Source organism: Pithys albifrons, chromosome 4 (assembly GCF_047495875.1).
Source record: "Pithys albifrons albifrons isolate INPA30051 chromosome 4, PitAlb_v1, whole genome shotgun sequence".
Classification (NCBI taxonomy): Eukaryota; Metazoa; Chordata; class Aves; order Passeriformes; family Thamnophilidae; genus Pithys; species Pithys albifrons.
In genome coordinates, this window is record NC_092461.1 from 65,921,395 (window position 1) to 65,935,292 (window position 13,898).

A 13,898-nucleotide genomic window follows, 5' to 3' on the forward strand; every position below is an offset into this window, starting at 1 on the left:
GTTTATTGCCCAAATTATAGTCTATACTTGGAAAGATTTCACTTTCTTAATGTCTTTCTATTTCCTAATTAGAATTCCTTTAAAGACTGCTGTCTGTGACATCAGATGTCTTTCACAGATCCTCCTTTTACAGTTTCCTCTTTCCACCTAACTGCTGTCTCTTTTTCCCCCTTCCCTCTCTCTCTCTCTTTCCTCTATTCTTGTGTAGGCCTGACCAAAGATGGCAATAATGAAAATATTGATTCCCTTGAGGAAGTCCTTAATATTTTAGCAGAGGAAAGCTCTGATTGGTTTTATGGCTTTCTCTCATTTCTCTATGATGTATTGACTCCTTTTGAAATACTAGAAGAAGAAGAGAGCGAAGCTGCAGATGATGTTGATGGTACGTCACAGAATGAAGGGGTTCAGGGAAAAAAGACTTGTGTTATTTTGGATTTACAGAACCAGTGACTGAGAGACTAATTTGATTGGGTTTTGAAAGTGTCCATGAAATCATCAGTCTTAATATAACAAGAATTTATGGCATTGAGGGGAACTCCCAAATGGACGCTATAAAGATTGAACTAAAGTCAGCCATGCTATGCAGTTTCAATAGTTGAAAGCCCTTCAATGATTTTTCCATTTTTGTGACAGGATGACAAATATTATATGGTCTTGTAAATATGTAGAATAAAACATGTATCTGTGGCTGTGTAGTTGGTTTCTGTATGTGCTTCAATTTGTGCATTTTATGCACAAAACTTACAAAGCTTAAGTGTAATAACCTCTACTGTTAACATTATAACATTTGTCTTTCTAGCAAGCATTAACTGAAGCATTTTGTAACAGCTTTGACTGTATTCTAGCATGACTGCTTTCTGTAAATACATATTTATGTTAATCCTCTAATACAGACATGACAATGATAATTCTTTTGTGAAATATAATTTTAATAACCTATTTTATGATTCACTGATTTCTCAGGTAGGTTTGCTTTACTTGTTCAAAGAATAGCCCTTAATTTTAAAGTTCTTGAAAACTCTACAGAAACATTTATTTCTAAGTTAGCTAACATCTGTTGTATTCAAAGATACTCTGTTATATGGTTTATTCCCATTGATTTGTCTGTTTTCAAATTACATCTTCAGTCATTTCTTTAATAAGGGCTGTTCTAAATTTGTTTTTTTTAAGGTGGGCATTTTATGGAGGTGGGAAGCTGTGATTATGTACTTCTAATGTAATATGGACTATATTAAAGATGAATTGGAATTAGAATTTAATGTCTTCTACTCCTTGCTAAATTGAAGTATTTAATGCAGTTTTACAAATTGGAATCTTTTTCTTGTGATAGCGTTTTATGACAGTTGTCCCAAAAATCTTTTCCATGTTTGTGAATCCTGTCTACTGTCATGAAGTTACTGGTGTAGAAAGGGCAGTTTATAATTGTCTTCTTCATTTTGTATCAGGTGTCAAAAGCTGAAATTGGGCTGTCCTTTTAATACATGAATAATGTACTCAAACAGATTATTATTAAAATTATATGAAATTGTTTATTATTATGCCTGCTTTGCTTAAATTCGTGTTGGCTTCCTATATGAACTTGATACTCAAGTTTTAACTCCAGTGGTTGCAGGCTGAAATTTTAATGTGTTTTTAAAAGAAATGAATTTTCAATTACTTTGGCATGCCAGTTTTAAAGCAATTTAACAAGCCTGTTTCAAAACAAAACTTCCATTAAATCATCTAACTCAGGGTTCTATTCAATATTTTAAATGTAATAAAAAAGTACTAGTGTTAAGCAAATGAAGAACTGTGATGTGTTAATACTGCTGCTCAAAGTTTATGAGTGAAATAGAGCCCCAAGAACATTAGTCACATTTTCTTCCAAATACCGGAGGATTAGAATGTAAAAAAGTTAACAACATGTAAATTCCATGATTTTTGGATTGAGATATATGGAGTGTAAGGCAAAGAAAATTAACACCCCCCCTACATTATAAAACTGAATGCCAGTATTTCTGTGGAATATTACTGAGAAGTTTCTTACCAAGTGGAAGAAACTTCCAAAGTATCTGAGATGTAGGAAATAAGTAAGCTTGGGTTGTTTGGTTTGGTTTTGAGGGTTTTTTATCTTTTATTTTAGAAGCAGATTTGAATTAGAAGTAAGAGTTTCATCATTGTTGGTGGATACCCCTCAGTGTGAATTAAAAAAAATTGTCATGGAACATTGAACTCTCCTGTAGATGCTTCAGTAATGGAACTAGATAGCCAAAAAGAGGAGGGAAACATCTGCTCTAAAAATTCTGTATAATGAAGTTTATACCAAATAGTAAAAATACATATTGATAAACTGGTAAAGTTTCAAGTAAAATAGAGATGGATTACTTGAACCATGAGAAAGCTGCAGGCACTGAAATAGGTGATCAGTAAATACTAAATTAATTTAACTTAGGTTACAGAGATGAAATACAGGCCAAGAAAGTTTTGATTTCATATCATGCAAATTTTTTGTTGATTCTATTATGTGTGTAGAAGTCTGATCAAAAACAGTTATAGTGGGAGTAGAGAGTTTGTAGGAGAAAAAAGGATGAGGAGTGGGTGAAAGTCCTAGGATAAAAATGAACAGTAAATAATATTTAGAGTGTTTAGTTTCTGGAATATACTGTTTTCCTGAAGTGTTCATTCTTGCCTGGTGCTCTTCCTCTTGAGTCAACAATTGAATCCTCACCAATGGTGAATGGAGCTTTCAAAGCTCTTTGGAAGTTTGAGATAGAAGACTTTGATTTTCATGTATTGTATTAATTGTTCTGATTAGAAACAGAGCTTGGCTAGTAATGGTGGTAATAAGATTAGGATGAGCCTTCAGTTGTATCAGCATGACAGTTTTTTGTTTGAGTGTTGGAGTTTGGGTTTTTAAATTTTTTTGGAAAAGCATTTTATCAGAGAAAAGGTTAATCTGATGTTCAGCTAAGCAAGGAAAAGGGAACTGTATTTCAACTCTTGCTTGTAAGTCCACACAAAGTGTTTGAAATAGTCAATGAAGTTGAAACTTAAAGTTTGTTTGATTTGTTGTGCTGTTTTCTCGTGTTGGTAAATGTTTGCTATTTTAACTGCCAGTGTTCAAACAAAATACTGCATTAACCTTTGTAGCATAACCTTTTGCTTGCTTTTTGGTGATACTAATGTAAAGGAATTTTTAAGGAGAAAAAAATATTAATACCCACAGATCTGAAATGGCTGAGAATTTGTGGAAGTTTTGAACCCCAGATTTCTGTGACCACCTTCAGCAGTATTTAATTTGAAAGTAAAATACTGCTTTACATGGGCGAAGGACATCACAATGCTCATAATGTATATAATAACTTAGAAGTGAAGACAGTGAACAGTAAATTATTTACATATCTGTTGAAATTTTTATTGCAACAACTTTGTTGCCATTTTTTGCCCCTGTCTTTCAAAAATTGGCAGGATCAGTCTGAATTGACTGTCTATAGAAGAAATTAAATTTTCATAAGTTATTGGTGTAGGTTACAGTCAGATGGAGGTATAGAAGACCATTTCATGGTGAGATGGGAGAGGTGAAACCCACCTGTGTTGTAAATGTGACTTGATAAGTATTTGAGAGCTGCGAAAGCTGTTGTGTACAGATGGCTCACTTTGAACACATGTGCTATATTCCCTGTTTGGTTTTGACCAGATAGGCAGCTCTCATAATCATGGCACAGCAACATGAATACATTAAATACTGCTTTTCTTATGGTCAGTTAGGATGGATTTCCCAAGATGAGGCTAATAAAGGCAAGGCTTCCTTGTTGGTTTCTTGTGTCTGCTTATACAGGATGCAACATAAGCATACATGACTTCAGGAAAGAAAAAATATTTCTGCTACGTGTGCCTGATCTGGATTCTTCATCTGAAATTAAGGCAATTTAATTAGCAAGAGGTATTAAAGCAATGTACTGGAATGTATTGAAGTTTGGTAGGGTTTTTTGTTTATTTGGGTTTTTTTATGCTAGTTGTATGAAATAAAAAAGCTCTCTTGCATTTGGGAGAGTTACAGGCTTTGGTAAACCCAGCACTCTGCATACAGGGAATGAGTTCGGTTTACAGTAAGTGGGTGTTAGCTTTCTGTCAGTAAGCTATTTTGTTTAGCAAATGATCTTGTGTATCCAGTGTAGCATATTATGAGTGCAGAATCATAGTAATCATTATGTGCAGGTACATAAGGAAGCAGTCATAGCTTTTTCTGACGTGCAGTTCTTCCAGAGAAGGAAAATGAAAATGAGAGACAAAAAAATTTAATCATGGTTTTGGCTTACAGAGTTGTATTTCCTTTTTTAATACTGCAATTTTAACATCTTTTGCTAATTTCCTGTGTGGTTAAGGAGGTTTTTGATGGGACATCAGGAGTTAAGGCAGGAGTCTGAACACAAGCCCTGATGTTTAAAGCTTGACACTTTATACCTTGTTAACCAGGCTTTACACAAATTGCCGCAGGGTTGCAAGTTCTGTCTGTCAGCTGCTTAAGTGTTAACCAGGACCGTATGCTTTCTATGGTAAATGCAAAATAGCCTCTTCCTTTTCACATGTAAGTGGATAAGCCACCTTAATTAGCTTACATTTTTGCATGATGCTGCAGGTTAAAAGGGTTTTTGCAGGTAGATGTTGTGGTGAGAAATTTCTAGGTATTCTTTTTTGTATGGCAAAGCTTTTTGTCTAGCAAGACTATTAAAGTTTTCAGGATTATTAAATGATTAAAATAGAATTCACATATGTCAGGCTTCTCAATATATCGTTAAATGTGAGAATTTTATCTGTCAACATCTGTGAAACTGCTCAAAAAGACAGTGCTTTTATCTATTTTTGTTTTGTAGTGGTTATCTTTCTGAATAAAAATTGTATTTATATTTTCTTTTGATGCTGAAATTTTAAATCAGTGCTCTCACTTGGGTTTGTTGTGGAGAATGTTCTTGAAGATTTTAATGGGCAAAATAGAGGAAATTACTGGATTTTGTTGAAGAATAAGGATGCTTTGTAATACTCTGAAGCTTCAAAGAATCAGTTAAGATACCAAGTTCTCTACTATTGAGCGTTATGTGAAAATAACCACTCTGGTCAGAGCATTTAATTTTTAGAATGACTGTTAAAAACAGTTGTTTGGAAAATATTAGAAACGTATCTAGCTATGTTAATTTGGAAGTCAACTTTTTAATTCACCGACTCCAATAGTAGCAATTTCTGACATTCTATTATAACCACATTTGTAGTTATACATTCTATATTTTTTCATGTATTGCCAGCACTGGACATTTATAATGTAGGATTGAGCGGAAAGAAGAAGAAACTTTAAAACTAGCTCAAAACAAGTGGACCTTAGAGTAAGGGTCCACAGGTTCAACTACATGATTTATAAAATTCTGGACGTTGGTTTGTTGCCCCAAGGCTGTAAGACCTTAAGTCTTTGCCATAAGTTTACTTAGATGCCAGATTTTGTCATATGTGCAGGGCATTCCTATCTTGGAAAACGAGGGGTTTTGCTTCAGGCTAACTGGGACTGACAGATGAGATTTTCTTGTGCTGTAGTCCTTGTAGGGACCCAGCCGAGGTGGACATCAACATGCAGCAGGATTTCTGTCCTGTGATTATTATATAATATTAAGATTTTGAAATATGGTTTTTTACATACTTTCCTGTAAATATAAATTAATAAATTAATTATGTTAATCTATAGGTGATTTATGTAATTATTTCATTAATTGGTAATTTGATGAGAACCTTTACTGATATTCATTGCATAAAAGCACATTGAAACAAATTACTACTTGTCTGAATATTTAGGAATTGAAATTTCAGTAATCAGTGAACAACGTATTTTCTAATCTTTCAGTGTAGTGCATATACTTTTATTGAAAAAGAATTTGAAATACCTTTATGCTAAGGTTTGTCTATTCTGGTCTTTGTTATATTTTACAGTTTTCCTTGTAAGTATATACTTTTTTTTCCATATCTGTTGAAATTTTAATTGCAGCAACTTTTTTGCCAGATTTTGCCCCCCACTGCCTTTCAAAAATTTGCAGTGTCAGTTAAAATATCCAGTAACATTTAATTTTAGGATGAAAAGAAGGGAGGACCTGGAATTTTAAACCGGCTTTTGTACAACTTTGCTGACTACCTTTTATTGTTTATATTTTCCTTGGTGCTGTACTATAACAAAGTTGGAGTCTATTCTTCCTTTTATATGAATTTATTCTTCCATGTACTGCTTACAAGTAGTAAGATTGAATAATGATTTTCGTCAAGTTAAAGCTCTGGACTTCACCACTGGTGGTAATCTGTGAGGGAAGAGCTTAAAAAGACTTGAATTGCCAGGTATGAGTTTGTAAGGAAATTAATTTAAAATTTGTTTTTTTACTTGGCTGACCCATTTTTAAAGCAATTTTGGCCATAATGTCAATGCCTGATATTTTGAAAACATGTAATATAGAAATTAATTGCAAGTTGACTAAATTGACTTTATTTACTATATTTTTCAAATTTATTATTTTTGTTTGTGTACGTTATCAGAGTTTTGTTTGTTTTGTTTGTTCAGAATAAATATTGATGTATTATGGCATAGTTTGGATGCTTAATGTTTTTGGAAACCGAAGCTCAAGGTGCAGATGTCCGATATAGGTGAATGAGAATGTCCGCTATGTCTGAATGAGAAGCCTAATATTGAGACATGGGAATATCTCTTCTAGTTTAATAAGATTATGTATGTGCTTAAAAATATGTATTTACCCTAACTTTTCAACTTTTCTTTACTTTCTAGTTGACTTTTGGTTAGAAATGTACGTGTAATTTGTGGTTAAAATTGTTGTGTTTGTGGGGATTTAGGTCTTAATTCACAGCATCATGATGGTGATAATCCAGTCCCTTCTTATAGTATTAAAAAGATGAAACTAATTATTATTTATATTTTTGGAAAGGCTTTTGCCTTCATGCTTCTTGTGGAACTAGGTATGAAGCACAACCAAGATGTTGAATGCCCTCAGTTTCTGTTAACTACAATCGACAAAGAGAGCAGCACCTGACTTTGGAGAGTAGGATTTGTATTTTTTAGTAAAAGTCTTAACAGTCTTAAATAGTCTGAAGTAATGCAATAAGTAATTGCAACTGAAATGATATGGCAAGTGCTTTTTGGAATCTGAGCAATACCTTTGCCAAAACACTTATTTTCTATTGGATAAAGAACCATATGTTGTAATTCATTGTAAGAAAATGGTCAATTTATACAATCTGCTATACCTATGTGAAGATCTTTTGAGTTAATATGTTTATAAAATATTTATATACTTTTCTAGAAATGTAACTTAGTAGGTTTGATGAGAGAGAACTGACAAATACCTCATGGACAAATCAGCTGGAGTGTTGTCATAATGACATGGCAGCTGTAGAGAGAACTGAGATAGCTCCAAGGAGTTAAGCATGCATCTGGTAATGTGGTGCTTTTCTTTGATTGATTAGTCTTTTATGTCAGTACTTTTGGTGGTCCTGCAACTGAACATGCTTTATTATTAATGAGTTAACATTTGGTATCTCTCCATAGCATTGAAGTGTGCTGTGTAAAGTTAATTTTTACATAGCATGGCAAGTTGGGAAATTTTATGTAGAGTTTGTTGAACATCACGGATATGTTCATAACCTGTTTCCATTTTGCAACAAATTAGGTGAGGAGCCAGGAGGGGTAGCCAAGAAAAAAACTAAACTCAAAGGTATTTTTAATGTTCTTTTTCATGTGGAACTTTATGTAGATAATAATGTATGGAATGCATGTGCATTGCAAATACCTATTGCAGGTTATAATATTGGTTACTAATACTAGCTATGTTGGCTAAATGTTGTCTGATGGTCGAGCAAACCATTATCCTTGCAATTTCTCAGTAAGTTTTTTTTTACTACTGATTGTAATTTAATGGCAATGCAAGTATTTTTCTAACTAAAGATTGTGTTTTGTTAGTGAGAATTTTTTTACAACAGTTGTATTGTTTGGATTGTAAGTAGTTCATGACAGTTACATGTTCTGCATGTTTTTCAGTAAGATTTTGCTCTGTGTGAAATACTATTTTAGTTATCATTCATGATACTATTACTGTACTGTAGTTGGACCTGAGTGCCTTAATTCCACTTAAGTCTGTGCTTAAATAGTTTCATCTATTGCTTTCTTATGGGATAAGAAATTTATGCCAAGTTCAAAAGCTTCCCCTTTAATATTATTTTCAGGATTGATTGCAATGATGATGCTTACACATTTTCTAAAAGCTTAAAGTAGGATAGCTTGCAACCAATTTATGCCATATATTTATTTGTAATTACATTGCTGTATGAACAAGTCATGATGGTCTTAAATGTGCCGAGAGACAAAAAAGCTGATTAACCTCTGCAGAACACCAAGGTACCAGGTGTACTTCAGGTGCTTAACTTTTTAGGTCTGCTCAGTTATGCCTTATCTTAGCATGGGGCTTTGTAACGAACCCAGTTTCTTTGTTGCATCCAAGACACTTAGGCATTAAGGTGTTTTTTCCTAGCAGTATGTGGAAAAATGCATGCTTGCTTGTCATAGAGACTTTCATGAGGAAAAAGTGTGTTTACTGAGGGAAGTTTTAGCATTTGTTCCACATTGTGCTTGGTATAACTTGGTTGCAAATTGTGTGTTTCCAAGAATGTAATAAAAATCATATAACAATTCATTCCTGAATTTTGGATTATTTTTTAATGCCTGGTATGAGAATGAAGAAATAGTATATTTCAAATGTTTTATTTCAAAAAAACATTTGGAAGAAAATATGACATCATTCCTTTTAGACTGAGCTATGTGATTGAATTGTTCACTCCACAGAAATCTCACTTACCTGCTTTTTGCCACAGCAGACTGCAATTTCTCTCAAAAGCCTATAAAAATATGTTTATGAAAATCATTATTACCTAGCAATAATGTGGGAGTATTAATTTTAAAATTAAATGCAACTATTACATATAGAAATTTAATGATGGTGGGAAATCTAAGTTTTATTGAGTTAAAAAATCCCTATTATGGAGAATGCTGCTGGTAATGGCAATTTTTTTCAAAACTGCAGGCAAAATGGAAGTAAATATTGAATAGTAAACATTTTGAAGAAAATTTCAAGGATTATGTTCTGACTTTTCTTTTGATGTAGTATCCAGATACCGTGTCACAGCCAAATGTGAATTGAAGTAAGGAAAATAAGCACAAGAGACAACTCCAGAAGTAAAGCAAACAAAAAAGTATAACTGAAAAACAAAGTTGTAGGAATTAATTTACAATTATTACTTCAATTTCACTGAATATGGTCAAATCCAGTTAACTTTTTTGGAGTTGAGTGAATTCTCCAGGACATTGCTGTTTCTTCTTAATTGTTGTGTACTTATTTCTTATTCTTGGAAAATATATACTTCATATATATTATTCTAGTCTTTGCTTGTTAAAACAAGGTAGAAATATCAGTAAAATGTTGCATTATAAATTTGTATTCTAACACTTTAACTGCTGCAACTGTCACACTGTTGTCAAAGATTCAAAATTTATTATGATCTTCATGCTCACGGACAAAAGTGGTTTTAGCATTCTGCAGAAGTTAGTAAGATAATAGAGGCATGGTTTTCACTATATTAATGCTTCATTCAGACGCAGCTGAAATATAAGCTAAGGTTAATGGCTGGCTGCATGGTGTGCAATATTGCTAAAAGTCAAAACTAATTTGTTTGAACTGCTTAAAGCTGAAAAGTTCATTAAACAAGTTTAAATTGGCATCTAACAAACATTAAATAAGAATTTGATCAAAGCTTTTATGAGCTCAGAATGGTTCTCTTATTGAACGTTTCCTCTTTTTTAAATGAAAAACTAAAAAGTAAAAGAAGCTATTAAAGAACCACTCAAGAAATTAAGGGAGAAGCAGGAATCCAAGAAGCAGGAAATCAAAGATGAAGAAGAAAGAAAGAAAGCCAGGAAAGGAAAAGATGCTACTGATCGAAAGGACAAGAAAGCTATTGATACGAATAAATTAATGAAAGATTCTGACAAGGCTAAAAGAGACAGAGGAAAGGAAAAAGGCCTAAACAAAAATGTGAAATCTAAGGAGACTACAAAAAAATCAGCCAGTGAAAAGAATGGTGCTATTCAGGTGGGAAAAGAAAAAGAAACAAAAAAGATAGTTAAAAGCCAATCCAAGGAAGACAAGAAAGAAAAGAAATAAACAGCTCCCTTTCTGCTAATGAGGAACAGACCTCAAGAATGAGAAATTCAGCATATTTATATGAATGTGGTAAATATGATAATAAGAAAATATTGTTTTCTGGAAATAAGTGTAAAAAAGGTATATTATAATAATTTTCTGAAAACTGTTCAGTGTGTACTGGTATTGTAAACGCAAAGCAGAAACATCTGCCAGGAAACTCAAATATGTACACACAGTAATGTGCCTGGCTACCAATGTGTATTGAAAACATTCAAATGTCAAATCGATGCCAGTTACTTCAAGCCTCTGCTAAGTATGGGTTTGGGGGTTTTGGTTGGGTTTTTTGTCCTTCCTTGTATTTAGATACTATTTTCTTGATGTGGAGATGAAAGTTTAATATTGTATATGAAGTGCAAGTTTAAAAACAATATTAAGAGAATTATCTGGATGTATATAGAGGAAACTCACACATAAAATATTCGTTTCATAGAAACAACCAAGAGGAGCATTAATGGACTGTAGTGTCATAAGAACTTACAAATAAATGTAAATTGTTCCCTACTAAACTTCTTTCCCTAAGAAAACTACTTTTTTTCCCTGAGAAAGTTATTTTGTACACAGGCAATGCAACTTTAGTATTGCACTTGTTCATGAGACTCCAGCATATACTCAACCAGTGCATTGCAACGATTTTTCTGCTGGTCCCATGAAAATATGTTTTGCTCTTCTTCCATCCATGTATTTATTTATTTATTTATTTAGCTCAAGTTAGGTTGGAAAGCTTGATTCATTGTCACTTTTCTGAAATCAAGTTTTCAAAGTGCTTGGATAATGAATACTGCTTAAAATTAGGCAGTCGATTTCACCATTGATAAGTATTGTTGGGTTCCATTCGCATTGAAGAAGTGATATGCTACTATTACTCTGTTCTGGTTGGACTTGCTTAGAGAACAGTATATTGTTGCAACTGTTATTTTTTTTCAACACTTTTCAAGTGCATGATACTTCTATAAGCAAGATTGTGTGTTAGTTTGCTCTTACAGCTTTGGTATTCTTAGCGTCAAGAAAGAATTTATCCAGCAGTCTCATTAGAAAAAATAAAGTTGTTAAACATTTCTTCAGAGATGTTAGAGATATTTCAGTATGTTATCGAATCTATACTTGCTTTCAAGTTTGTTTGGAAACAATTATTTTTTAAATAAACTTGAAAGCACGTATGTTGCACGCAATTGCAGAATTTAATTACACAGAATTCAGAACAAAATTCGTAATAAAAGGTTAAGATTTATTCTTGTTATACTGCAGTATTAAAGAAAACAAAACTCAGGAGAGAAATTGAGCATGAGTATATGCATGTGAATGGTAATGTAGGATTGAAGAAATCCCGAAGGTTAATTCTGTTTGTGGTTTTGCTGAAATTTTGTGTATAACAGTTGGCAATGCACTTATCTCAGCCATTCAATACATGTGTCTGTAACATGCTTTGATCCCTAATATAAGATGTGATAATAAGGTTTAAGAAGATTGGATTTTTTTGTTTCTTTTGTTTTAGAGAAAATGAAGCATTGTTCAGATAGTTACAAAAAGTAGTTGGAGTTAGAGGTATAGAAAATAGTTAGAAGCTTAAGGTTCTAACTGGGATAATTAACAGAGATGATATACCAAAGTATTTCTAAATATTTATAAATGCATGAAGAGGGAGGGAAGAAGTGTTTGTTGTGAACATTATAGTGCTTAGCAGAAAATATGACAGAATGAAAATCTAATAAATGCACTTGCATAATGAGCATTCTCTCTTAGGTTTTGGCGATAATAGATGTAGTTAATTCAGCTTTGAGCTGATACGTGTTAAGATACTTATTTGACCAGAGGAACATTCAAATCACACATCTCAAGGATGGTAGCACAGTGGTGTAGTGCACATCACTTTTTGTTTTCTCCCTCGTAACTGTGTGGGAGTGAAATTTGGAATGAAGTTGCTTTTCTGATTAACATATTATTGTATCTGTGACCCAAAGTTTATCTGGTTCTAAAAGAGTTGAGTTGCTTTTTTTCTTTCTAAGGAACATTTTATTTGAGCAGCACTCCAGGCTATACAGATAGCCACACAATAAAATGATATTTTTCCGCCAGAGATCTGTTGTGTTGTTGTATATCTCTATAAAATATTATTGTAATTAAGATTAATGCAGCAAGTTACCACATAAACATAAAAAATGGACCACATAAGTAAAACCTGAGTGAAATTAATAAAAATAAGAAAGAAAATAGTATCTTGCAAAAAATAAATAGCTTAATGTATTGCATGTTCAAAAAGATTGAATAGGAATCATGATAGATGTGTATAAAAAGCTTGTAAGTCAGGTTTAGTAATGCACAAGCAAAACAAAGAAGTACTCTTGCCAGTCTCTTCTGTTAAATACCCACAGTGCTTGTTGGCTGTGAATATTGACTGTCTTTTGTAATACTTTGAGTCTATTTATTGTTCATAAAGCAGAGCAAGTCATTGTCTGGAATTAGAGATGTGGGTTATCAGAGGATACGAAGACTTATTAGGGGGGTGTATATGTAAGCAAAGTGAACTGTGTCTGTGGAAGCACAGTGGCTGTTTCTCTGTTTCCAGGTTCTGAAGTGTGAGATGGTGGCAGATACTAAGTAACTGTTTTTTGTCTTCATCCAAAGGTGATGGTACAAGGAAGTAACTTCTTACCTTTATAGCCATTAATATTCCTACAGCAAAAAATGAATGTCTTAATAATATTTGTTAGTATTTTATGGGGGGGTGTTTAATGACACAGAAAAAATTGGCAAAAAATTAAATGTAAATTTGGCGCTTTTTTTCCCTAGCTTCTGATTTTGACTCCATGATAGTGGAGGTAATTTTAGTTACAGAACTTTTGAATGGAGTGTAAGTCCTTATCTTCAGGTAGTTTAAATTTCAGTAATAAAGATAGAATTAATTCTGGTATTCTGTTTCCACTACTTAAAATAAAAACATGTTTTTCTCATGATACATAAAATAATATTGCTCTATTTTACACAAATTTGGTTTGAGACATACTAGTCCTGTTTGCATTGAGATGTGTTTGACACCATTAGAAACATGGTAATTATTATTTTTAAATTTTACTGACTTGAAATATATTGCTACTTTTATTCTACTTAAGAGTTATTTTTACAAGATTTTTATCAGTACAGGAGTATTCATTATAGTATAGCCTCTGCTTTACTGAGTATTAGTTTTCTATTGATTTCTGTGTGTACAGCTCTTGAAAAACTAGTTTGCTTTGGGCAGTGTGTGCATGTGAAGGTTTCTTTAAGAAGGTTGTCTTAATTCACCATGGATGATGTAGGATTATAGAAGAATGCCATTTGGAACGGGCTTCAGGAGATCCTATTCCAACATCCAATTCTAAACAGGGTCACTTCAGAGGAATGGCCGGGTTACTCGGGCCATTATCCAGTGTGGTCTTTAAAACTTACAAGGATGGGAATGCACAGCCTCTTTGTACAGCCTTTCCCACTGATTTCCCTTCCCTTGCATCTGGTGGAAAGAGGGATGCAGGGTGGATGCCTCTGTGTGTATGTAACTTTTTTCTTGTGCCCAGTCTGAACCTCTTGTGTAAGTCTTGCTTGAACCTTGCTAAAGGAGATTTGACAGGCAAATTAGTCTAATACCAATAC

General features: G+C 33.1%; 1 protein-coding gene across 10 annotated transcripts in view; it reads left to right on the forward strand.

Annotated features, from left to right (window-relative positions):
* ASPH (aspartate beta-hydroxylase) overlaps positions 1 to 13,898 on the forward strand; it is a 120,129-nt gene that overhangs the window by 24,518 nt on the left and 81,713 nt on the right. For 6 of the 10 annotated variants that reach the window (XM_071554458.1, XM_071554455.1, XM_071554460.1 and 3 more), the window contains one exon: positions 7,689 to 7,733. The exons of the other annotated variants lie outside the window; for them this stretch is intronic. In XM_071554458.1, the coding sequence (XP_071410559.1) occupies positions 7,689 to 7,733 (45 nt within the window). The remainder of the gene's footprint in view (positions 1 to 7,688; positions 7,734 to 13,898) is intronic. 10 annotated transcript variants of the gene reach the window in all.